We start from the raw sequence: 25928 nt of genomic DNA on the forward strand, positions 1-25928 counted from the left end.
CTTTGTCGAGAAAGTTACGCTTGCCAGAGGGCTGCTGGTGCGCCATCACCCGACCCGGGGGCTGTTCCGGAGGCCTCAGGTACCCTTTCTCTGAGAAGGGTTGTGATAGCCATTGGTGCTCACTCCTTTATGCCCTGGCCTCTCCTCCTTTCCATATAAGGTTCATCTCTAACTAGAAGACACCTGGGGTTTTGTTAGTGGGGAAATATGATCCCTTTAAGATCTTAAAAAAAAAAAAAAAAGAGAAACCCCAAAAGAGGCTCAGCAGCAGCAGCCTTTGTGCCAGACAGGAGAGGAAGTACTGTAGTGAGCCTTCCTGCAGAGCAGGCTCTGGACAACGCTGCAATTTGGCAGCAGGGAGGAAAGGCCTTCTCATGCATGTGGGAAGTTTTGGCCATGTGGTATGCTGAAAATGGCCACTTCCACAGAGCAAGGCCTGCAGAGATTGTCGCGGGAAGGATGTTCAGGGCTTTTCTTGTTGTCATCAGAGGCAAAATGAGCAACTGCGAAGCAGCAATAGCTGCAGCCCTCTGATACTGTTTGCTACCCTAGATTTGTGCCTATTACAAATTCAGGCCTGATAATTGATGAGTTTTCCTGAGAAACACTGCCAGGAACTGCTCTATATACTTTGAGGTGACAAGGTTATTCCAGCCATGACCCCAGCCATGACCCAGGTCGGGTGGAAGGGTGTTCTAACTGCTGGCTTAGGTACAAAATGATTTCCTATGGTTAGTCCTGTATACTCTCTGTAAGGGGTATTTCTTCCTCTTCTGTTCTCTCTCTCCTTTCTCAGCTGTTCACATGAGTACCCATAAGCCCATTAAAATCATTTTGAATATTGATTCTTCACCAATGACTCCCACGCGCCGACCCCGGATTTTATAAGATATGCACGGCTACGTGCATATCTTATAAAATCCAGCGTACTTTTGTTCGTGCCTGGTGCACGAACAAAAGTACGCGCGCGCGTAAATTTATAAAATCTACCCCTGAGAGCAAGATAAAGCTTAAAAGTCTGCTTTGTCTACAAATATGAGAACCAGCTAGCCCCTAAATATCTTTCCCAACTTCTAATTTCATATACCCTTACAAGGGAACTTTGATCCTCTCAACAAGCCCTTCTATTCTCCCCACCATTGGCTTTAGTAAACTAACATGTACAAGACATCACACATTCAGCAGCTGTGTCCTAAAATGTTACCTCTAAATCTGCAAAGGGAAACCTGCTACTTAGACTCCACAACAGAGACTCATCCTAGTCCACTGGAAATCTCCCTGACCTGAATTCCACAAAGTTCACCCGCGTCTGGGCTACCTCTGCTGATATTTAACTCTGTATATGCAATTTATAACCAATACACCCACTCCTTATTCCTACCTAATGTACACATTTTTTGTTTATATTTGCTAGAAATCTAACTCATTGTTATAATATCTATATGTATCCATTACATATGTGTTCAGTGCCTTCTTACTGTATCCAATCTAAGGCCTACCTTTAGAAAAAGTGCCGAAAAGTGGAATATAAATGAAATCATATAACCTAAATTTACAGTCTTATAAGTTAATATATTAATGACTCTTTCACACTCATGCACATTCAGTACCAGTCAAATATGGGCATTCATTTCAGTTTTCAACTCATGAAAATGACTCTAGTCTATCCAGCACTACTCAATAACTACTAGCTCTTGCTTCTGGAAAGTTCTGGGCTTTCAATTTCTGTTTCTCAGCAGCAAAGTAACTTGGTGATTTAAATCATGATGATTTAAATCAATGCAGTCCACTGGGAATGTTGGCTTCAGTTTCCTAATAGTATGTGCTCCAAAGGTACAGATGTATAAAGCTTTACCCCATTTGTGTGCATAAGCCATCAGAGGGTAGCAGTGTATTCCTCACAAGAATGTCATGCTGCGTTTTTCATTGAAAAGTAACATTTTTTATACAAACTTTATTTAATGGTTTTTAAATAATGCTGTGTGCTTTATGAGAGTCTTTTTCACAATCCAATTGCAATGCGTTTCCTTGAACCTTCTCAAATGGTCCATCCTTTAATAGCGGTTCATCTCCATCTTATTTGCACTGCTGTTCTTGCATTGTAAATGGTTGTGAGGTGCTCTGGATGAGGGCACCATATAAATTTAACAAATGAATGCATCACTTAATTATATTTTGTATTTTTTCTTTACCAGCCAGTCCAAGGAGCCAGTAGTTACCAGTAAAAATGTTTCATTAAAATATGTTCTACAACATATTGAAGCCACACCAAAAATCATTCATTATGCAATTCTCGGTATTCAGAAGTGGAACAGTACGTTGAATTCCCGGAGACCCGTGCCTCCCTTTTCCAGATGTCATGTGCATGACATAACAGTGCTCAACATAGACCTGACCCAGAATGTACAGTATGATCTAAACAGGTAGGCAAAATGCAGATAAGTAGTATTTAAAAAAAACCAAACAACTTTTATATGTGTATTTGAAAGTAGAAAGAGAACAATGATAGCTTTCCAAAAATACAGTTTGTTAAAAAAAAACAAAAAAACCTAAAGTAACTGGGTAGAAATGATACCATTGCTGCTTTGTGAGGGACCTTAGTTGTCCCAAAAACTTGCATCTTGAAATATCTTGTTCAAGCATCATCTTTACCCAACTATTCTTTAGGTGGGGGTTTAAAACGAATTTTATGTGTATGTTCTGTAGCCAGGGCCAGCCTTACAAGGGCTAAATCATGTTGTCGCACCTAGCAAACAAGTGTGGTAAATGGTGAAACTGGAAAAAGTATGAATCCCTCAAAGCTACCTATGAAGTGTAGGGTGGGTAGATATAATGCTATTCAGAAGGAAGACAAGGGAAGGAGCAATATCTGGAAGGCTATGTGTAGAAATGCACATAATCTGAGTAATAAAATGATGGACTTAATAATGCATAAGGCAAAGGCAGATTTGATTATTGTTGCTGACAAGGAGTAATGAGTCCTATGATTAGATAAATCCATACAAAGCCATAACTTCCTTTTTTCAGGAAGGAAAAAAGAGGCAATTATATTTTTGTCCAAATTAATTGTGATATCACAACTACCAAAATGATAAGGGGAATGGAACAACTCCCCTATGAGGAAAGACTAAAGAGGTTAGGACTTTTCAGCTTGGAGAAGAGACTACTGAGGGGGGATATGATAGAGGTGTTTAAAATCATGAGAGGTCTAGAACGGGTAGATGTGAATCGGTTATTTACTCTTTCGGATAGTAGAAAGACTAGGGGACACTCCATGAAGTTAGCATGGGGCACATTTAAAACTAATCGGAGAAAGTTCTTTTTTACTCAACGCACAATTAAACTCTGGAATTTGTTGCCAGAGAATGTGGTTCATGCAGTTAGTATAGCTGTGTTTAAAAAAGGATTGGATAAGTTCTTGGAGGAGAAGTCCATTACCTGCTATTAAGTTCACTTAGAGAATAGCCACTGCCATTAGCAATGGTTACATGGAATAGACTTAGTTTTTGGGTACTTGCCAGGTTCTTATGGCCTGGATTGGCCACTGTTGGAAACAGGATGGGGGCTTGATGGACCCTTGGTCTGACCCAGTATGGCATTTTCTTATGTTCTTATGTTCTTAACACTAGACCAATTCAAATCCCCTCTACTATTCAATAAACAACAAACCACTCATGGGGGAATTTCCTAGTGAATGTGTTTATGTGCGGTAGCACTTAACCTTATGAGAACCACTGTAAGGTTATCTTTTTGTTAGTGCATACCATATTTAATTTTAATCTTCAAATTTATTTATGTTTATATTTTTTCTTTTTTAAATTTCTCTTTTTTCTTTTAAAAAGTTTCAATATCTTATGCTGTACTGGCTCCCCTTTTCGGTGATCCTGACCCACTTAATTTTTTTTTTTTTTTTTTTTTGTGTAGCCAATTACTTAGCTCCATTTTGGCTGAGGACCTTGATCCTTCACATTTCTTTATTTCTGTGACGTGGGTCTGGTCCGACTGCAGTGAGACAACATTTGGAATATTATGTCCAGTTTTAGAGGCCTTATCTCTAAAAGAAAATAAAGAAGGACTACTAAAATGGTTCAAAGTCTACACTATAGGCCATTTGAAATGAGATTCAAGAACATAAATACAATGGCTATAAAATTCTACACCCCTTACAAAATGTTCTCCTTTTGTTGCCTTATAGCCTGGAAGTTAAATGTATTAAACTAATGTTTCTTCCATGTATTCACACATCCTATCCCACATTTGCCAAATGAAAAATATATTCCATAATTCCTTAGAAAATGAAGTAGAAATAGAATAATGGAAAAGCTTAGTAGGATAAGTGTCCACCTCCCTTGTACTTCTTTAGCAAATTTAAAGCTCTGGTGTAACCAGTCACTTTCAAAAGCACAAACCAAGTGACTTGGCCCATCTGTATTAAGTTGTACTGATTCACATGATGACAGATAAATGTAGCAGTTCCTATTGGTTCTCTTTGCTGGGTAGTGCATCTCAAAGCAAAGATCCAATGATGAGTACCAAAGAGCTATCAAATTTTGTGGAAAGGCACAGATCTGGGGATAGGTTTAAAAGAATTGCAAAGTCCTTGAATAATCTCTCAGAGGAGCATGGTCAAGATGATTATTAAGTGGAACGTATACAGCACCACCAAGGCCCTGCCTATATCAGGCCGTTCCTCCAGCTGGATGATTGAGTAAGAAAGACATGCAAGTGAGTTAACTAAGAGGCCAATAGCAACTTTGAAAGAGCTAAAAGCTTCCATGGTAAAGACTGATCAAAGTGTCCATGTGACAACAATATCCCAAGCACTACATAAATCTGGCTTGTCTAGTAGGGTGGCAAGAAAGAAGCCATTACCCAAGAGGGCCCATCTTGAATCCCCTTTGAAGTATGCAAAGGAAGACTCAGGGGATGCTGTAGTCATATGGAAAAAGGTTTTTGTGATCTGATGAAACTAAGATAGAACTTCTTCACCTGAGTGCAAGGCATTACATTTGGTGCAAACCCAACATGGCACATTACCCAGAGAATATCATCCCTACTGTTCAGCATGGCAGTAGCAGCATCATGCTATAGGGATGTTTCTCACTGGCATGGGCAGGGACAATTGTCAGGATAGAAGAGACAATGAAAATAGAAAAGTACAGAAAAGACCTTGAAAAAAACCTGCTGCCCTCTGGAAGAAAGCAGAAACTAGAACTGAAGGTCACCTTTCTGCAGGACAATAACCTGAAGCACACAAAAGGGTAAATGTTTTGGAGTGTCCCAACTTTTTTCTCGGCTAAAATTTGGCCGGATAAGTTGGAGGCATAGGGGGAGTTGAGTTAGCTGGATAGATAACTTATCTGGCTAAATCTTGTCAGCTCATGCACTTATCCTAAAGTTAGCTGGATATTTTCAGCGGAGCAGTTACACCAATGAATATATATAGACTAAGTTAACCAGATAAGTATATCCAGCTAAATTGCCGAGCCGCACAGCAGCTGAATATGAACCTCGTAGTGTTTAAGTTCCCTTTAGGGATCAATAAAAGTCCAGCTTGTTTTATTTTCCAGTCTGTGCCTCCCAACAGCAGGTGTATTGGTATTCTAGAGTCCAATGTAATATTTGCACTGCTGTCTTTTTATAAGTAGGAATTTTGCTGTTCAGGTCCTAGAAATTGTTGAATTTTTGCATGACAGGATTTCTAGATAAGTACAGCGCGTGCTTTTTTTTTTTTTTTGCTGGACATTTTATTATTTCACAAAATGCCTGGTAATGAGCAGTGGCATTTCTATACAGAAGTATTTAGGGGAGCAATGGGTGAGGGTGGAAAATTAAATATAAAGGAGGGCAAGCCCAAGTAACATTTCCTCACATCGCGCACGCTCCTATGGCATGGCCAGTTGATTTTGCTGCATGCAGCTCTGGTGTGCACCCTTCTGTGACGTTTCTATGTATGTTGCTAAGGCCACAACATAAGATTTTGGAGCACAGGCAAGCTGTCAATATGATGCTCTTCTTCATGATCCCTGTAAACTGTAGGATAAAGAGATACAACATGCAGACAGCTTTAGGCAGGAGCATTTTTCCATCCCTGAATTGACTATAAAGATACTACAAGTAAAAGTACTAAGAACTTTCTATGCAGTAAAGAAACCCCTGGCCAGTTTCAACCTCTCAGTGAAACTACCATTAAAATTATTTGAGAACATCATTCAGCCAATTTTCCTAAATAGTAGTAAAGTCTGAGGTGGAAAAGAATCCCAGTATAAACTCTACACCTCCAGTTCTGTAAACAAAAACCCAGTAGAAGCAAAAACTCTTCTGTCTCCTCCGTCATCCATCAATGAATACAGTTCAGAACTAGGACTTTCCGCTTGCAGCTCACAGTACAACAAAATATTGTGTTATTGTCAAATATTGGTGTCCTCAGTAACAACATGGTGAGACCACACCTTGAATACTGTGTACAATTCTGGTCGCCGCATCTCAAAAAAGATATAGTTGCGATGGAGAAGGTACAGAGAAGGGCGACCAAAATGATAAAGGGGATGGAACAGCTCCCCTATGAGGAAAGGCTGAAGAGGTTAGGGCTGTTCAGCTTGGAGAAGAGACGGCTGAGGGGGGATATGATAGAGGTCTTTAAGATCATGAGAGATCTTGAACGAGTAGATGTGACTCGGTTATTTACACTTTCGAATAATAGAAGGACTAGGGGGCATTCCATGAAGTTAGCAAGTAGCACATTTAAGACTAATCGGAGAAAATTCTTTTTCACTCAATGCACAATAAAGCTCTGGAATTTGTTGCCAGAGGATGTGGTTAGTGCAGTTAGTGTAGCTGGGTTCAAAAAAGGTTTGGATAAGTTCTTGGAGGAGAAGTCCATTAACGGCTATTAGTCAAGTTTACTTAGGAAATAGCCACTGCTATTAATTTCATCAGTAACATGGGATCTTCTTAGTGTTTGGATAATTGCCAGGTTCTTGTGGCCTGGTTTGGCCTCTGTGGGATACAGGATGCTGGGCTTGATGGACCCTTGGTCTGACCCAGCATGGCAATTTCTTATGTTCTTATGTTCTTAACACAAGCTCCCTCCACTACCATTGTGAAATACAAGATTCTAAAAAATAAAACAAAAATACTCAGCACACACATAGCAAACCTACCATACCAAAACAGAACTAGCTCCCAGTACTCAAATAACAACCACCCTACCTATGGAAAGGCAGCACTGCAAATAATATACCAGGCCTAGAACATAAATATACCTCCTACTGGGAAACCAGATTGAGCTGGATTGCTACATGTCCCTACACAAAAACTACATGCTAGCAGAATCCCTTCCTTTGGTCGCACATGAAGAACACCGACAGAACCTAAGCAAATACAGAATGAGTGATCACAAACTTAAAATGTGCAGACAAAAAAATGAAATGTGACCCCCAAGAAGCCAGTCGGTACATGCAGTGTAAGGCTGAAGAAATACAAATATAGATGTATTTGTTCTGAGCAAAGTATAAAAATATAAGAAATGTATATTGCCAAAGCTGGCATATTCCAATCACCTTTGTTGTCTGTACATTTTATTTTTTTAATCACTTTGGTTCTGGTCTCTTGTTCTTGGTTTTCCTCTTGTCTGTCATCTTCTAACTCCTTTTCCAGGGTCTTCTGTCTATTTTCTGTTTCTTCTTCCTATCTTTTTTACTTCTTCCCCTTCATCTGTCTCTGACATTGACATTTTCCCTCTGCCCTGCATCTCTGTCTCTTTCCCTCACTACTCAGCATCCTCCTTCTCTCTTTCCTCCAGCCAGTATCCCTCCCTATCTCTCTTGTCCAGCATCTCCCATTACTTTTTACCTACCTCCTACCACCTCCTCTCATCACTCTTCTCCACCCTCTGCCAGTATTCCCCTTCTTTGTGCCCCTCCAAGACAGAATCTCCCTGTCTTACTCCTCCAGCATCTCCTCTTTCTTCTCAACAATCCCCTGCTCAATATCTTGTACAGCTTTCTCCCCTCTTCCCAGTATCCACCTTTACTTTCTTCTCCTCCCCTCCTCATCATCTCCCATCACTCTGACCCACTTTACAGCATCTTCCATTATGTCTTCTAACTCCTTTCCAGGGTTTCTTGTCCATTTTCTGTTTCTTCTTTTCTCCTGTCTTCACTTTCTCCCCTACATCTGTCTCTGGCATTGATCTTTTTCCCTACCCTACATCCCCTCTTTCTACCTCATCCCTTGCTCATCGTCTTCATTCTCTTTCTCCCTTTCTCAGCATCTCACCCTGTCTTCCCCTTCCCAGTATCATCCATCACTCTTTCCCCATCCCTGCCTACCACCTCCCATCACGCTCTTCCCCACTTCCTGCCCAGTATCCCCCTCTCTTCTCCTTCCCTCCTCCCAGTTTCTCCCTTCTCTACTTAACAAACTCCTTCTCAGCATCACATTTCACTCTCTCTCTCCTACCCTTCTGTCCTTTCTCTCCCGCACAACCTGCCCAGCATCTTCTTTTGGCCCCATTCCTGGTCCTCTAACTTCACCTGATTTAGCGCTGATCCAGGACATGCAACCACACTGCGCTTGCATAAAGGATGTGGTGCGACTGAAGAAGCAGTAAGAGAAGAGAAAGTAGGCATGGGATCAGTCTGTGAGCTGGCATATGCTCAAGCCCTGCAGCAGCCTCTCTCCCTGCCTCTATATAGGGCTCCTGTTACCTAAGAAATCCATATGAGGAGTAAGGCTCACTCTAAGGCTTGACCATGTGCAGCTTATAGGCTAGCTCCATACTTCCTTTCTCTTTTCTTACTGCTTCTTTGGCCATAGCTCTTATCTTTTTGCAAGCACACTGTTCATCCTGTTTAGTTCTAGCACTGCAGTGTCAAAAAAGGAGGACAAAAATGGGATGGCAAACCATTTTTAGGAGGGTGCACTTGCCATCCTTTGCACCCCTATGGTGATGCCACTGTAGCGGAGGGAATTTGTGTCGTTGTTACTGAAGTGACACTAGAATTTGATTATTCATTTTTTGTGTGAATCGTAAGGGGCCACATAAGGTGCATCCTTTGTGGACTACACAGGCTACCAATTGACGCCAGAATTCAATTAAAAAATCATCTGCTTCATCTTCAAATGTGTGAACAAACAGTCCCCCGAGTACCTTTCCCGTCTCCTTGCCTTCTACATCCCTGCTAGGGTGCTCCAACTCTCACAAAAGTCTTTTCTCTCTTCCCCTTCCCTGAACTCTGCCAAACTGAACTGCAGAAGACAGAGGGCCTTCAGTTGCTTATGCCCCAAGATCTGGAAAGAGGTTCCACTACCCATCCACCTGGAACCAAGTTACCTTGTTTCCTGGGAAGAAAAGCAAAGGCATGGTTATTCAACCAGGCCTTCCCTCAGTCAGCTCATTACAAAGAAAAAAGCTTCCCTGTCCTGGCATTAATTCTACTAATATACTTGTGAATCCTTAATTTGACTTTGAGACCATCCCTAGCAAAAAAATAGAATATCAAATATTTGTAAATAAATAAGGGGAAATGACCACCCATTATTTGGGGAGTTTCTTTGAATTCTGAGTTGTCTCTTTATGGTACTGAAGGGTGCAAGGTTTCAGTTTAGTTATTCTAAAAGTTATATAATCCCTTCTTTTACAAGGTTCGAAGCAGGTGACAGAATGCACGTTCATAAAATTTACATTTGAACAGAAAAGACAAGATCAAAACAATATAGCTCAGGGTTTAACTAACGTGTTAACATATTATGCTTTAGAAAACAGACTGAGAATTCTAAAATCTTGTTAGAGACTTGCACTCCACAAATTATGTCAGTGATCAATATTAAATGCCTCCCTGAACTGAAAGGTTTTCAATAACTTTTTAAAACTAGCCTTATCTGATGTTAGCCTGATTTTTTTCTGGTAGAGAATTCCATAGCGCTGGTCTTGGATGTCTACCAGATGAGCCAGTTTTATTGTAGGTGTCTCAAGTAAACCCATGTTGGCTGATTGCAGACAACAAGATGGTTGAGTTATGGTGTTCAGTTGATTGACTTTTACTGCCATGTAACTTTTGTAGTTTTACTGGAGAGTTAAAACTCCCTCTCACTGCTTGTATATGTTTCTTAGGCTGAGGTTTCCTAGCAGAACCGCTGGCTGTCTCCCCATCTCTCTGTCCACCTTTCTTCCTGCTCTAAAGTCTTCCTTTTAAGGAAGCATCAAGACAAACCAGCATGCAATTTCTGGAAATGCATCTCTTACCCTGGCTGGCTCCGGAGGAGCGCACACCTCATCATATCCAAATTGCTGTAAGCAAGGATGAACTTGTGGAGGACAATATGTGCTCCTGATTTGAAGGCCTGAAAAAAAAAAAAAAAAACCTGAAAAATGTTGAAACATTTTTTTTTCCAGATACCAGAAATGTTAGTTATGTATGAAATGCTTTAAAATATTAGCACTCCCTGCCCATTACTTTCTCAAAATACTTGCTAAAAACTATGTTTAATGAAGATGTAAGGCAATAAAAAATATTAGATAATTACAGTTCCATCCTGAGCAAAGTATTATGGTCACTGTGTAAACAAGTTGTAGGTGATACCTTTTTATTGGCCTAACTGAATACATTGGTGACAGGATTTCAAGAGCTAAACTCCCTCCCTTCATCAGGTCAGTGATAAAATAGTGCAGTTTCATTGGGTTTAAATAGAACAGAGTCAGCTGGGCCACAAGTTGGTGGCATATGCCATAACATTTTAGTAAAGGGAAACTGGGGGGGGGCGGAGAAAAGAAGGAGGGGCTGCCAGTGTAAAACCTTATAGTTCAGGTGGCCTATATCTGATAGTGGGTAAGAAAGCCATTTTCCTTTAGTCCTTTTGTGCTTGTTTCAAAGTGTTTGATCATCTTAATTTCAAATGTTTTGCATTTTTGTCTAGTTCTGAAATTCCCTTTAAGCACTCTGATTGTGAGGTGGTTAGGAGAGTGATCCTCCTTTGAGAAATGTCTGTTGCCAACCTGCTGCAAATCTGTTAGATCCAAAATACAAAGTTGAAAATATAGTTAATGATGACAGCATTACTACTGCATTTGACTGGGTTACTAAGCAATCAACAGACTTAGCACTTGATGTTGGTAAAGTACTTTCAAATGCTGCAGAAGAATACAGAACACCTGCAGGTATTTGGTCCAGGAGTGCAATCTGTGACTCTGCTAAACACTCTGCTGCCTCAGCATGGTGGTTATTGGGCCTTTGTACAACACAGCTCTCTGACCCTTCTTGCTTCTCTGCTGCTTCAGATTCTTAGGTTTTTGCAGCACGTGAAAAAAAAAAAAAAGCGTCCAGGATCCTGAACAGGGTTTCATATGAACACTAAAGTCAACACTTCTTCCAAACATTGATTATCGAGGCGGGGGGGTGGGGGGGTGTTGGAATTTTTTCTCCACGGACTGTTTCATTGCCGTCTTCAAATGTTTTATCCTTAGGTACTTTTGTGAGGATGTGGATTTTAATCTGAGAACGAACAGCAGCGGTCTGTTGATTTGCCGATTTAACAACTTCAGTCTGATGAAGAAATATGTCCAGGTTGGAGGGCAAAAAGACTTTGTCATTAAGCCCAAAATTATGGTAGGTTTATGTGAAGCTCAGAGAGAGGGCCTTATGGGCAGGAGATAAGTGACATCATGTCTGACTGATCTCATTATCCCTGTGAGAATGAAAAACAGTATTTTATATTTTGTGTTTGCTGTCCATCTCTCTATGTCCCATTTCCTCATGCTAGAGTTTAAATCAGAAGAGTTGCATACTGACTCAATGAATTCCAACTCCGAAGACTCTTGGGGAGCTGAGCTGTAAACCAAAATCTGCTTCCCATGGAAAGACCAAAAACTACACTCAAAGTCAATTTTCTTTTCTAATATCTCTTTGGCAGCCATATTTATCAAAGGTTTATTGGCCTACAAACCTCCTGTTAGTGCATTACGGACCTTTGCATGCATCTAACCTTTCCTGCTTGCAGCATCACTTTACTGTTTGCAGAAATGTGGCCAATGGTATCCAGGGATTTCTCCCTCCTCCACCCAGGCAAAAAAAAAAGTTGTGCTGGAATTTCTCCAAGGATTTCAGCAATATACTGTTTTGCATTCCTTTGGTTGAACTATGTTGGGCCTTCTGTAAATCGGGGGAGGTGGAAGTTGGTTATTGTTTACCTCTCTGATAGCCAAAATACAAGGCTTATGATGCTTGTTGGAGGGTGTGAATGCCATCTGTTGATGAGACTGTTAAGGTAAAAATTACCTGTTATTGTTTTGGGGGATTTTTTTGGTTTTACTTTAATGTGGAAAGACTTGAGCTGTGCGTGTACTTACCCACAGAGACCTCAGTTTGGAGGGTGAGAACCAGCAGTTCAGTGGACTGCTTCTAGGGTAGCAACATATTAACTGCAAATGAATGTAAATCATCTAGCAGCGTGACATGGTAACAAGGCATTACTACAGAACTCATTAAACTAACTCATCAAAATTAAAGAGCAGTGGCAGAGCACAATCCTGGTTTTACATTGCACAGTGTATTTGGAATTTTTTAACTGCAAGTTTGCATCTGCTTTATGCTCCTATACCTCTACTGCCTCCTTTGGTTTCTATTTCTGAGCTCTTTAGATTATTCAGTAATTTTTTTCCCCTCATGCATCTTCATTTTAGGTATCAGAGAGTTTGGCACCCATACCACCTGCTCAGTTTGTCTGTGCTCCAGACAGTGAACACATGCTGCTGGCAGCTCCAGCTCAGTTCCTCCTAGAGAAGTTCCTTCAGCATGCCACATATAAACTCTTCCCAAAGGCTATTCGCAACTTCAGAAACCCTGTGCTGGCTGTTGACTGCTTTTTGAATATTGGGCCAGAGGTAAAAAAAAAAAAAATGTTATAGTTAAGTTGACTTCTTTAAAGACAAGCCTGCTCAGAAAGCTAGGGGTAGATGTAGGCCAAACTTTAGCAAGCAATAGTATTATGCAGATACTTTCAACTGATTACAGAGATTTAAGCTGCTTATCCAGGATTCTTTCTCCACATGCCCTCCCATATAATCTTTCCATCATTTTTATATAGCAATCTATTGCCAGGGACAAGTGATTTTGCCAAACTACTCTAAAAGATTATTGTATCATGGCCCCCACTATGTTGAGGACAGCTATAAATAAACATCCATCTAGTGGTCACTTCATTTATTGTATATGTATTTCAGGGACCACAATTGGTTATTAAGCAATGTAAAATAATGTGTATGAGACACTCATAATCTTGAGTACATGAGACTTATTCATAACTATGCTTTATGAAAATGTAATTAGCATTTAATTTGAAGAGATTGATAGCCTATAAACCCTTAAACTACTGTATTTAAGAATTATTTGGAATGTTCTTTTTCTGAGGACAAGCAAGATGTTAGTCTTCACAGATAAGGATGGCATTGGACAGAGCTCTGTCCAGAAGCTTGACTGCACTAATTATAGAGCTTTCAGAAAATGATCTGAGCATGTGGTGGATTGTGCCGTGTTGCAGCTGTGAATGTGGGGACCCTCTCAGTTTCTTTTTTTCCTGCAGAACCATTTGGTCACACAGCCACTGAGGTAAAAACCCCTTAGTTTTCTGCTGCCTTCCAGCCATTTTTTCTTTTTGTGTAAGACCTCAGTTCAATATGTTATCTTTTACGCTCTATCTCCCAAGTTAGCCTTTTTGTTCTTTTTTAAGATTTCTCTTCCAAAGCCACATTGAAACAGATACCAGTACATCAAAGAAGCATCAGTCAGACCATGTTTGTTTTGCAAGAATCAAGTTGTTAGATTTTGCATCAGCTATTTTCACCCGATGTCCATGAACAAAAGAGGACCAACGATTTGTCAAAGTGCCCCAGGTGGATTATGTCATTCATAAATCCCCATGAGAAATATGTGCTTTCCCTCAGGCATGACCACGACATCTCAGGATGCTCCACATGTGGAAGGATGACTCCCAGAGGCCATTGTACCTGTGCAGAGCTCATGGAGAATCCATAAACAGTTATTAGCCAGGTAGACTTGGGAAAGTCTGCACTTATCTCTAGGAGTGAGATACAAGAAATAGATTAACTATTGGGGACTTAACGGATAGTTGTGACCTGGACTGGTCACTGTCAAAGACAGAATGCCAGGCTCAATGAACCTTGGTCTAACCCAGCATGGCATTTATTATGTTCTTTTGAGAAGTTCATGGGATGGATAAGTCTGAGTCACTGGCATCAGAGATATCACTATTGAGGGCGCAGGAGCTGCACTGAATGCTGGCTGTGCATTGGTATCAAGGAAGCATAGACTTTCATTGACATTGAGCACTAATAGACACTGATGAGATAAAGAATTTTCTAGTTCCTCCCACCTGATGCATCGAGCGAAGGCAAAGCACCGACATTGGTAATAGAGATGTCTCCACTAGCAAAGTTCCATGGAGTGACCATCTCCTAATCTCTTTCTCACTAATCTCTGTTTCTCAAAATTCTCTGCCTCTGCTGTCACAATCTACTTCCCTGAAGCGAGGCTTTATAAATACAAATGACCTATGTTCCAAATTCATACCAAAGCTGGAATGCTCAAATAGTGATTCACCTGATGAGTTGTTAACCCTATAAGACAATTCATTGAACACTTGACAATTTAGCACCAAGGAAGTCTTCATTAGGAAGAGGTCTGACATTGCCACATGGTTTAATAGTTTGTTACAACAGAAGAAAAGAGATGTGAGAAGGTCTGAAAGGAGATGGCATCAATATCCTATCCTGTTAAACTTATCCATTTACCAATTTTCTCTTTCCAATTATCAAGATGCTATCACTTCTGCTAAAAAAGTATATCTTTGTTCCAAATTATCAATGCTTTTAATAATCCAAGAGAACTTGTTCACTCTGTCAAGCAGATTTTCAACCCAATCTCAACTGCCTCTAATACTCCCCCTTCGGCTCCTAGACAGAGTCTAGCAGACACTTTTGCAATTTACTTTAATGAAAAAGTTATTACTATCAGGCAAACATTTCAAACTTCTGCAAATTCTGTAATTGATGATGTATTATCAGTGGGAACGACATGGGATGTTTTGAAACAATGTTGGAGGCTGATATTATTTCCATCATTAATATAATTAATTAAATTAGCTCTCTTAATTCATGCACAACAGCTGTGTTAAAACTTATCAAAGTTGAATCAGCCAGTTTCATCTCAAAATTTGTAAATTCATCACTGAATGCAGGTTCTCTTCCTGACTTACTGAAAAGAGCATTGCTGCATCCAATCTTGATAAAGGTTTCTGCTGACCCAACATTAGTTTTGAATTATCGTCCCATCATGTCCCTATCATATTTGGCCAAAATAGTAGAGAATGCAGTACTCCGACAACTTACCACTTTTCTCGATTCTAACCTCTCTCTGGATCAGTACCAGTTTGGGTTCTGGAAATTTCACAATACTGAAATGCTCCTTCTCTTTAGTTTTGCCACCATTCGACAGGGTTTTAATTATGGAATTTCTTTTGTACTCATTTTCCTAGATATTTTATCTGCCTTTGACACCATCGTTCATTGTATCCCTCTCTCCAGGATGCACTGTCTCGGTATTAATGCTTCTGTGATTTCATGATTTACTTCATACTTAACATGTAATTCTCAACAAGTAAAAACTGAGTCAGAAATTTCAACTTGGGTCCTTCTGACCTCTGGTATACCCCAAGGTTTGGCATTATCAGCAGCCCTTTTCAACATGTTATCTGACTCCTTTATGCCGGCTGCTTGGCGGCCTTGGGATACACTATAAATTGTATGCAGATGACATACAATTTTTTCCCCCCCTCAAGGATACTGACTTCTCACAGAACAATTTATCACATCATGTCTTACAACCATTCATGACTGGCTTTTGAAAAACAAACTTGCCTTAAATGTCCTGAAAACTGAAATTATGATCCTATCTCAGTTCCTTCTTTCATATGTTACTGAAAATATTGTCTTCAAAAATCAACATATACCCATATCCAAAAACAGTCCGTAATCTCGGCATTTTCATTGATCCATCTCTCTCTTTGCATGTTCACATCAAGGCCCTTACATAAACTTCATTATTCAAGCTGAAACTCTTACGCCATCTAAAATCACTTCTGAATCTTCCTGCTTTTGTAACGGTTCTTCAATCACTTCTTTTCTCTGGTTTGGATTATTGCAATGCATTTTTCACCAGTTTGCCTGCTTTTTCAATTCGCACTTTACAGATTATCCAAAATTCTGCTGCCAGGCTATTAACGGAAACACACATATGCGAACACATCACTCAGTTTTGCAAATGTTACATTGGCTCCCAATTTCATTTTGGATACAGTATAAGCTTGCAGATACTATTCATACCCTTATTCATAAGATTCCTTCACCATGAACTGCAGCAATTCTAAAAATTTACTCTATCCAAAACTTTGCGTTCCTCTAGTCAGTGCCTTCTAAATACTCCCTCTCCTTGGATAGGCCATCTTGAAGAGAATAGGGGAATGTGCCTTCTCCATAGCCGGCCCTTTTTTATGGAACTCCCTCCCAAAAGAGATAAGAACAATAGCAGAACCAAAGTTTTTCCAGAAAGCTCTTAAAACCCATTTATTTCAAAAGTCATTTTCCATGTGAGCACTATAAAGTCATCTAAATTGACAATAGTTGGGTCTATCAGCACTGTCAATGTCTATGATTTTGTATGATTTTTGTCATTGTTGATTGATTCTTATGTAATTTTATATAATTTTATTATGTGTGCTTTCTTGTACACTGCCCTGAATGTAGGAAGGGCAGGTAATAAATATTTTTAAATAAATAAATGAGTAAAATGCTGCCACATGGCACCCTACCAACTCTTTATGAATCAATACTTGCATATTATTCTGGAAAAGCTAAGGCCCACTTGGATGATCTTCCTCAAAAGGCATCTGATGACCTAAAAGAACTAATGGACAAGGATCAAGAGTGTGAAAAGCATTCCATTCATCGAGAGCCTCTGCCATAGGAATTGGTGGTCTCAGACTCTCATGGCTGCAGGCTTAGGACCATAGACCAGATATGAAGGACAGACTTGCTGATGTGCCCTGTAAGAGATATAATCTCTTCGAAGATTAAATCTGAATCAGTGGATCAAATAGAAGACCACATCTCCAAGATTCGTACTCTGTTATTGAAGAGGTGCCAGTTCTACTTGGGCTGCTGCACTGAAGGGCAGACTGTGTGGAGTAGTGATATTGAATCAAAGCATTGAAAAAGGAGGGGAAGCATTAAATAATTCTGCTTACCTAACAGCAGGAAGCTTATCTTGGGGAGGGAGCTGTTCCTAGTCAATAGCAGGCAAGATCGACTTGTGAATTGCAGGGACAAGTGCCAGTCTGCTTGCTGGTCAGTTCCTGTCCACAAGGCTCCAAGCTCCAAGAGCTAAATATATGATATAACTGCCTGATATCTTTGAAATATAACCAAAAGTTTTGTGGGTTTGCGTTGTAGGGGTATCTTAGAGGAGTGCTTGGGCTGCTGCCCTGAAGGGCAGATAGTGTATAGTAGTGATATTGAATCAAAGCATTGGAAAAGGAGGGGAAGATTAAATAATTACATAATTCTGCTTACCTAACAGCAGGAAGCTTGTCTTGGAGAGGAGCTGTTCCAAGTCAATAGCAGGCAGATTGACTTGTGAATTGCAGGGACAAATGCCAATTTGCTTACTGTCAGTTCCTGTCCACAAGGTTCCAAGCTCCAAAAGCTAAATATATGATATTACTGCCTGATATCTTTGAAATATAACCGAACGTTCTGTGGGTTTGCATTGTGGGGTCAGGTAGTGTGGAGTAGTAATATTGAATCTTAGCAGTGCTAAAAGAGAGGATAATTAAAAAAAAATCCTGAAAAAAGAAAAAAAAAAAGTATATATATATTTGCCTCACTTTAAGTAAACCGAGGAGCCTACAAAATCCCTATTTAAGCTAAAATAATAGCTAATACCAACTGTTTAATTCCCTCCCACTCTACCCACCCACCCCAGGGTTTGTCCTACTAATATAGTCTGACTGGAATACATAATTGGTAACAAAATAGTTTGCTGATTTGGTTAAGGTATTCTCTATCAAATCAAATGAGTAAAATGAGGAATATCCAATGTAAGAACATAAGAACATATCAAATACCAAAGGAGATGCAGGAAGAATTAAGAGGTCCAAAGCTTAATAGTTGTATATAGAGAAAACAGAGTTTACTTTTATTCAAAGCGGCAACTCCACTGCTGAATTGTCAATCATAACATTTCTTTTTACAGTCCCTCGATACGGACCCCGTGTTTCGCCCAAAGGCTGCATCGGGAGGGACAAGTTAAATTCTTTAAAACTGAAACATAAACAATACATGTGTAAATATTCATAAAGGTAGGACCACAAACAAATAGTATACATTTTCAAAATTGCGCCGATGAAGCATACCTTAGATGCAAAGTAACATTCACGAAGCTGACAAGGCAAGGAGAGCGGACGGAAAAGACAAAACCCAGCGTTTAAAGGGAACAGTTTTGGCGAAACCGACTGTGGCAGCCAATCAGAAGACAGTAAAACAAAAACTTAGAAAATAAAAGTAAAAAATAGGATGACCATGAGGAAGGGTAGATAAAATCCTCCTCAAATTTGCTCATGTACAAAACAGGCTAAACTGGGTGCCATGGTGGCCCCATGGCGGTCCCTTTTATTTGTTGATAAATAGTGGTTTGAAATTGGAAGTAATTCCTGGTAAGAGCTAATCGTGTAAGAGAAAGTAACAAAGGTGTGGAAATACGACAGGGACCTGGACGATGATTTTTGTGACATTTTTGTGATTTTGGATTTCTCCGGTATTCTGGAGCTGTTCTGACAATATCTGTTCTGACAATATCTGTTCTGACAATATCACTTTCAACTATTCAGAGGAGGCATTCTGGGCCGTTCTGATAGACCCTCCGTTTTTCTCAGATTCCAACACTCCTACATCTAGCACTTCAAGGACAGATATAAGTTTACAAAAACGTCTCACCCGTGCAGATTTGCACACCTTGACTCTGAATGAATACTGTCGAGTTAAAAGAATACCGCGAGGCTTGTGAATTCAAAAAGAACCCCGGCTTCATACAGACAATAAAGATTTCTTAACCTAATGGAATCAAATCCTCAATAAATGCTCTTTTGATTTGATGTTATTGAGATCACAAAACAGCTATCATCATCACTGTGGGAGGAAATATCAGTTCAGTTTGACACCATTAAAAATTTGACACCTGTAGACACCTATGAACAACAACTAGCCGACTTCAATACGAATTTGGATAATTTTAGGAGCGATTTAAAAGCAGCCAAATATAAGAAATTTCTACGTGACAAATCGGTCTATTCGAAAGGATTTGTCTACTCATGGATGTCAACAGTAAATACATCATGCAAGAAAGTTACTTTTGTGAATTCCTCCTCAGACGACTCATCCGGGGACGAGGTTGTTCCTTCTACTCACCAAGAGGAAGTTCCGGGTGCACTTGCTCCACAATCTTCATCTTTATTCTCCTCACAGCAGCAACCTTTTTTAGACCCTCCGCAATCTGGGAAACCTTTGCAGAATCCCAGGTATCGAGGATGCTCCCAGACATCTCAGAGTTCGAGGATAACGCGCAATATATGGCAGCAACAGCCTTACAACCCATGGCAATAACTTCGGATTCTCCAGATTTAGTTTTCAATTTATCTTCATGTCAGTTTCTAGGACAGAATTTTCCATCTTAGATAAAGGACTCTCTTTTGTACCTACCATTCCTTATGATCTGTTTAATGTACAGGTGTATCTATTACGATTTTTTCAGATGTTACGCATCAGATGCTTTTTTGCTGAAACACCTTCGACGAATGACCTGTCAATAGCACTCAAGAAGTCCAGATGGCTCCCGCCCAGACCTATGGACCCAGTTCTACTTACTTTTGAAAATTTAATTCAATCTGACATCCAGCGCTTGCCACAGAAACCAATGGTAAAACATTACAACATCTCAAAAGATGAGCAAGCTGCCGTCAAATCGTTGACAAACGATCCTGCAATTATTATCAAACCTGCTGATAAAGGGGGTGGCAAAGTGATTTTAGACAAAGCCAACTATGTCGGTGAAGTAACATGTCAATTATTGGACACCAATTTCTATGTCCCATTAGATTCTGATCCAACACAGGAGCTACAAGTAATTATTAAAAATATTGTGCAACAAGCCTTTGATTCACATCAAATTACTTCCCGGGAAGCCACTTTCTTGCAGACAGAATTTACCAAAATTCCTACATTTTACATTCTTACAAAAATACACAAGACACTAAATAACCATCCTGGACATCCCATTGTCTCGGGCATAGGATCGGTTTTGGAACCTTTATCACAATTTGTAGACCACTTTTTACAACCATTAGTCTGCAAAAGCCAGTCTTATGTCCGAGACTCCAACCATTTCATCAGCATTCTGGAACACATTTCCCCTCCCTCAGATGCATGTTTTTTGGTCACTTTAGACATTGTATCCTTGTATTCGAACATTCCCCAAGAAGCAGCATTGATATTAGTTGAGGATATTTTGAATCATCGTCCAGGTCCCTGTTGTATTTCCACAGTTTTTTTACTTTCTCTTACACGATTAGCTCTTACCAGGAATTACTTCCAATTTCAAACCACCATTTATCAACAAATAAAAGGGACTGCCATCGTTCAAACATTAGAACCAGTCGGGAGACAGCTCCTTTAGTCACACATTGGCTCACATCTGGGCATTCGGAAGGTGACACCAAATACTTTGTCATTGACGTGTTGCTCCCACCATCCCGGGGAGGCAACTTCTCTGAGATGTTGATTCGCAGAGAGCAGAAGTGGATTTTTAAACGACTGTCTCCATCCGAAGGGGTTAAACAATGACATTGAGTGGCAATACTTTATTTAATGACTCTAGCTATATTATATTGTATTTTCGTGCTGTTACATGCTTTACTCGTATTTTTTACTTTTATTTTCTAAGTTTTTGTTTTACTCTTCTGATTGGCTGCCACAGTCGGTTTCACCAGTTTCAGTTTTAAAGAATTTAACTTGTCCCTCCTGACGCAGCCTTCAGGCGAAACACGAGGTCCGTGTCGGGGGACCCTAAAGAGAACTGTTATGCTTGATAATTGAGCAGTGGAGTTGCCGCTTTGAATAAAAGGAAACTTTGTTTTCTCTATATACAACTATTAAGTTTTGGACCTCTTAATTCTTCCTGCATCTCCTTTGGTATTTGATATTGATTATTAGGAGTGTATATTCTTGGCTCCACATTTTTGTGATTTTAGAACATAAGAACATGCTATACTGGGTCAGACCAATCCAAGCCATAAGAACATGGCAAGCTCCCAAAAACTAAGTCTATCCCATGTTACTGTTATTAGTAATAGCAGTGTCTATTTTCCAAGTCAACTTAATTAACAGCAAGTAATGGACTTCTACTCCAAGAACTTATCCAATCCTTTTTTAAACCCAGCTACAACTAACTGCACTAACCACATCCCCTGGCAACAAATTCCAGAGTTTAATTGTGCATTGAGTGAAAAAGAACTTTCTCCAATTAGTTTTAAATGTGCCACATGCTAACTTCATGGAGTGCACTTTAGTCCTTCTATTATCCGAAAGAGCAAATAACTGATTCACATTTACCCGTTCTAGACCTCTCATGATTTTAAACACCTCTATCATATCCCCCCTCAGCCGTCTCTTCTCCAAGCTAAACAGTTCTAACCTCTTTAGTCTTTCTTCATAGGGGAGGTGTTCCATCCCCTTTATCATTTTGGTTGCCCTTCCCTGTACCTTCTCCATTCCAACTATATCCGTTTTGAGATGCGGCGACCAGAATTGTACACCGTATTTAAGGTGCAGTCTCACCATGGAGCAATACAGAGGCATTATGGCATTTTCCATTTTATTCACTATTCCCTTTCTAATAATTCCCAACATTCTGTTTGCTTTTTTGACTGCCGCAGCACACTGACCCGATGATTTCAATGCGTTATCAACTATGACGCCTAGCTCTCTTTCTTGGGTGGTAGCTCCTAATAGGGAGCCTAACATTGTATAACTAAAGCATGGGTTATTTTTCCCTATATGCATCCCCTTGCAGTTATCCATATTAAATTTCATCTGCCATTTGGATGCCCAATTTTCCAGTCTCACAATGTCTTCCTGCAATTTATTACAATCTGCTTGTGATTTAACTACTCTGAATAATTTTGTATCATCTGCAAATTTGATTACCTCACTTGTCATATTTCTTTCCAGATCATTTATAAATATATTGAAAAGTATGCATCCCATACAGATCCCTGAGGACCTCCACTGCCCACTCCCTTCCACTGAGAAAATTGTCCATTTAATCCTACTCTTTGTTTCCTGACTTTTAGCCAGTTTGTAATCCATGAAAGGACATCCCCACCTATCCCATTACATTTTATTATTTATTATTATTATTTTTTTATATACCGACATTTGATCTGAGATATCACATCGGTTTACATTCAGGTACTGTAGGTATTTCCTTATCCCCAGAGGGCTTACAATCTAAGTTTTGTACCTGAGGCAATGGAGGGTAAAGTGACTTGCCCAAGGTCACAAGGAGCGACAGCGGGACTCAAATGCTGGTCTCCTGGTTCATAGCCCACTGCTCTAACCACTAGGCTATTCCTCCTCCCTTTTTACTTTTCCTAGAAGCCTCTCATGAGGAAGTTTGTCAAATGCCTTCTGAAAATCCAAATACACTACATTTACCGGTTCACCTTTATCTACATGTTTATTAACTCCTTCAAAAAAGTGAAGCAGATTTGTGAGGCAAGACTTGCCTTGGGTAAAGCCATGCTGACTTTGTTCCATTAAACCATGTCTTTCTATATGTTCTGTGATTTTGATATTTAGAACACTTTCCACTACTTTTCCTGGCACTGAAGTCAGGCTAACTGATCTGTAGTTTCCCGGATTGCCCCTGGAGCCCTATTTAAATATCAGGGTTACATTAGCCACCCTCCAGTCCTCAGGTACAATGGATGATTTTAATGATAGGTTACAAAGTTTTTACTAATAGGTCTGATATTTCATTTCATTTTTTAGTTCCTTTAGAACCCTGGGGTGTATACCATCCTGTCCAGGTGATTTACTGCTCTTCAGTTTGTCAATCAGGCCTACCACATCTTCTAGGTTCTGAACCAGGTTCTTCTAGGACTGAACCAAATCAGATGGACTGATTTGGTTCAGTCCATCTGAATCATTACCCATGAAAACCTTCTCCAGTACTGGTATCTCCCCAACATCCTCTTCAGTAAATACAGAAGCAAAGAAAACCAAAGAAATCATTTAAACAATTGTGGAGCCTTTATCTTGAGGCAAATCATCTGGAAACTTAGGGCTTGCCCCTTTTGTTCAGAATTCTACCCTGAAAAAGGAATTGGCTCACCTTAAAGCTGAATTAGCTGCAATAACGAAAGTATCTGAAACCACCAAGAGATCCTCATCCACTTTACAGAATTCAGGAATCACTTCCCCCTTACCACAGAAAATTCAAAAGCCCAGAAAAAAGTGGTTTTCAGTGGGCTCAGGTAGAATAAGACCTGTGACCCAAAGACACACATTCTTCCCAATTGTGCAGCCCACATGTCCTCCGCCCCCACACACACTTACACAAAGCATACAGGAACCAAATAACAAATAGAGTACAGTGGTCTCTGGTAGAATAAGACCTGTGAGGCAAAGGCACACACTCTCAAGTGACGCAAGTACAAAGTGCCTTCTTTGTCTTATATAATGAAGAAGCTCTAGAGATGGAGATTGAAGCGGTATCTGAAAGGAAAGAAGAAACCCAATGCATGCAAAAATTCAGTTATACAACCAATAAACATAAGAACATAAACCATTTGCCCACTCCAGATCCTGCAGAACGCAGCTGCAAGAATCCTCACCGGATCGAAAAAGCATGACCACATCACTCCAACACTTATTTCACTTCACTGGCTACCAATAAGATACAGGATTGAATACAAAGTCCTATCCATCCTACATAAAATTATATATGAAAAACAAGAAAGTTGGCTAAGCCCCTCTATAAAACTGCATACCCCAAGCAGAAACCTTAGATCAGCAAATAAAGGACTCCTAAAAACACCACCAACACACTCAAATCAACTTACCTCAACCCAAAAAAGAGCAATCTCCCTTGGTAGCCCAAAACTCTGGAACTCCCTACCGTCTGAGCTCAGAACTCAAGAAAACCTATAAACCTTCTAAAAGGATCTAAAAACCTGGTTGTTCAACAAAGCATACCAATTCACCCAATGAACAACACAACAACATCTCCCTCCAATCCATCTTAAGAATAAACGAAATTCATCACTACTATGTTTTTATAAATAAGAAATGAAACATAAAACTGAACTATAACCTTGCATAATATGCTTAATAACAGTTTGTACCTTTGGAAACCCTGTTTAACCCCCTTATCCCTGTAACCTTGTATTTTGTAAACCGTTATGATGGCATTATTTTGACGTTTCCGAATGACTGTATGTAAAACTCGTTAAATAAATAAATAAGAAAAAGCTCATTGTGCTAGGTGACTCGGTCATCCAAGGCACTAATATGGGAACTCTTTTCAAGGAAACACTATAATTAAAAGCCTCCCAGGATCATTGGCTGGTAGAAATGCTATTCAGATAGTGAATACACTACAAGAAGAAAGTAAGGACTTTGAAGTTGATATTATCATCCATCTGGGAACCAATGACCTTGCTAGAAACAACATCCAAGTGGTACAGAGAGATTTCCAGTCTCTGGCAAAGCAGATTAGTCACATGGTGAAGACTATTGCCTTTTCAGAAGTGTTACCTGTTCAAGGAAAGGAGAGAGGCTAAGCCATGTAGATAACTTCAATGCATGGCTCAAAACTTGGTGTAAGGAACAAAGTTTTGTATATATTGGAGGCTGGGGCCATGTATGAAACAGTTAAAGGCTCTGTGTCAAAGATGGCTTACATCTGCCTGTCAAACAAACCCAGAAGTGTAAGAATAATGCCAGTGTCCATAATAGAAATCTCACTTCGTGACGCAATGCAGGTTTTCTCCAGCCGAGAAAAACTATGGGATCGGCGATAAAGAGCTCTTGACAATAAAGCTTGCACTCGAGGAATGGCGGCCTTGGCTCGAAGGTGCTCAACATCAGATAATCGTATTCATGGATCATAAAAAATCTAGAGTATCTCTGCCATGCACAACGTCTGAATTACAGACAGGCCAGATGGTCCTTATTTTTTAATCGTTTCGATTTTGTGTTGAAGTACCGCCCTGGAGATAGAAACACCAGAGCAGATGTGCTGTCACGCTCCTTTCATTCAGAGGATGTGCCTGATGAGCCACAGCACATAATTGACCCGAAGAAGATCCTCTTGGCATCCACTCAGTCTGTACCCACTGGTAAAACTATCGTCCCTAAAAGACTCAGGAAGAAAGTGCTCTTTTGGGTGCACGATTCCAAGCTGGCTGGCCATCCTGGCCAAAGCCCTACCCTGCTCAAGATACGGAAGCTGTATTGGTGGCCTACCATCAAAAGGGATACCTATTCCTACGTGGCATCATGCACCAATTGTGCTAAGAACAAACCCATTCTGGACAACCATAGGGTCAGATGCAACCACTGCCAGTTCCGGAACGGCCCTGGTCGCACATCGCTACTGACTTTGTAGTCGATTTACCTACTTCCGGAGGAATGAATACCATCTGGGTGACAGTGGATCGATTTAGCAAGATGGCACACTTCGTGGTGCTCCCTGGCATACCTTCAGCCTTGGAGCTTGCAAAGGTCTTCATAAAACACA

At 40.1% G+C, this 25928-nt stretch overlaps 1 protein-coding gene across 5 annotated transcripts in view; it reads left to right on the forward strand.

The window, feature by feature from the left end:
• The window catches only part of GREB1L (GREB1 like retinoic acid receptor coactivator), a 729370-nt gene that overhangs the window by 679795 nt on the left and 23647 nt on the right, over positions 1-25928 (forward strand). For all 5 annotated transcript variants that reach the window (XM_029591103.1, XM_029591107.1, XM_029591104.1 and 2 more), the window contains 3 exons: positions 2196-2423; positions 11468-11609; positions 12683-12883. In XM_029591103.1, coding sequence (XP_029446963.1) covers positions 2196-2423; positions 11468-11609; positions 12683-12883 — 571 coding nt within the window. The remainder of the gene's footprint in view (positions 1-2195; positions 2424-11467; positions 11610-12682; positions 12884-25928) is intronic.

Source organism: Rhinatrema bivittatum, chromosome 2 (assembly GCF_901001135.1).
Source record: "Rhinatrema bivittatum chromosome 2, aRhiBiv1.1, whole genome shotgun sequence".
NCBI classification, from domain to species: Eukaryota; Metazoa; Chordata; class Amphibia; order Gymnophiona; family Rhinatrematidae; genus Rhinatrema; species Rhinatrema bivittatum.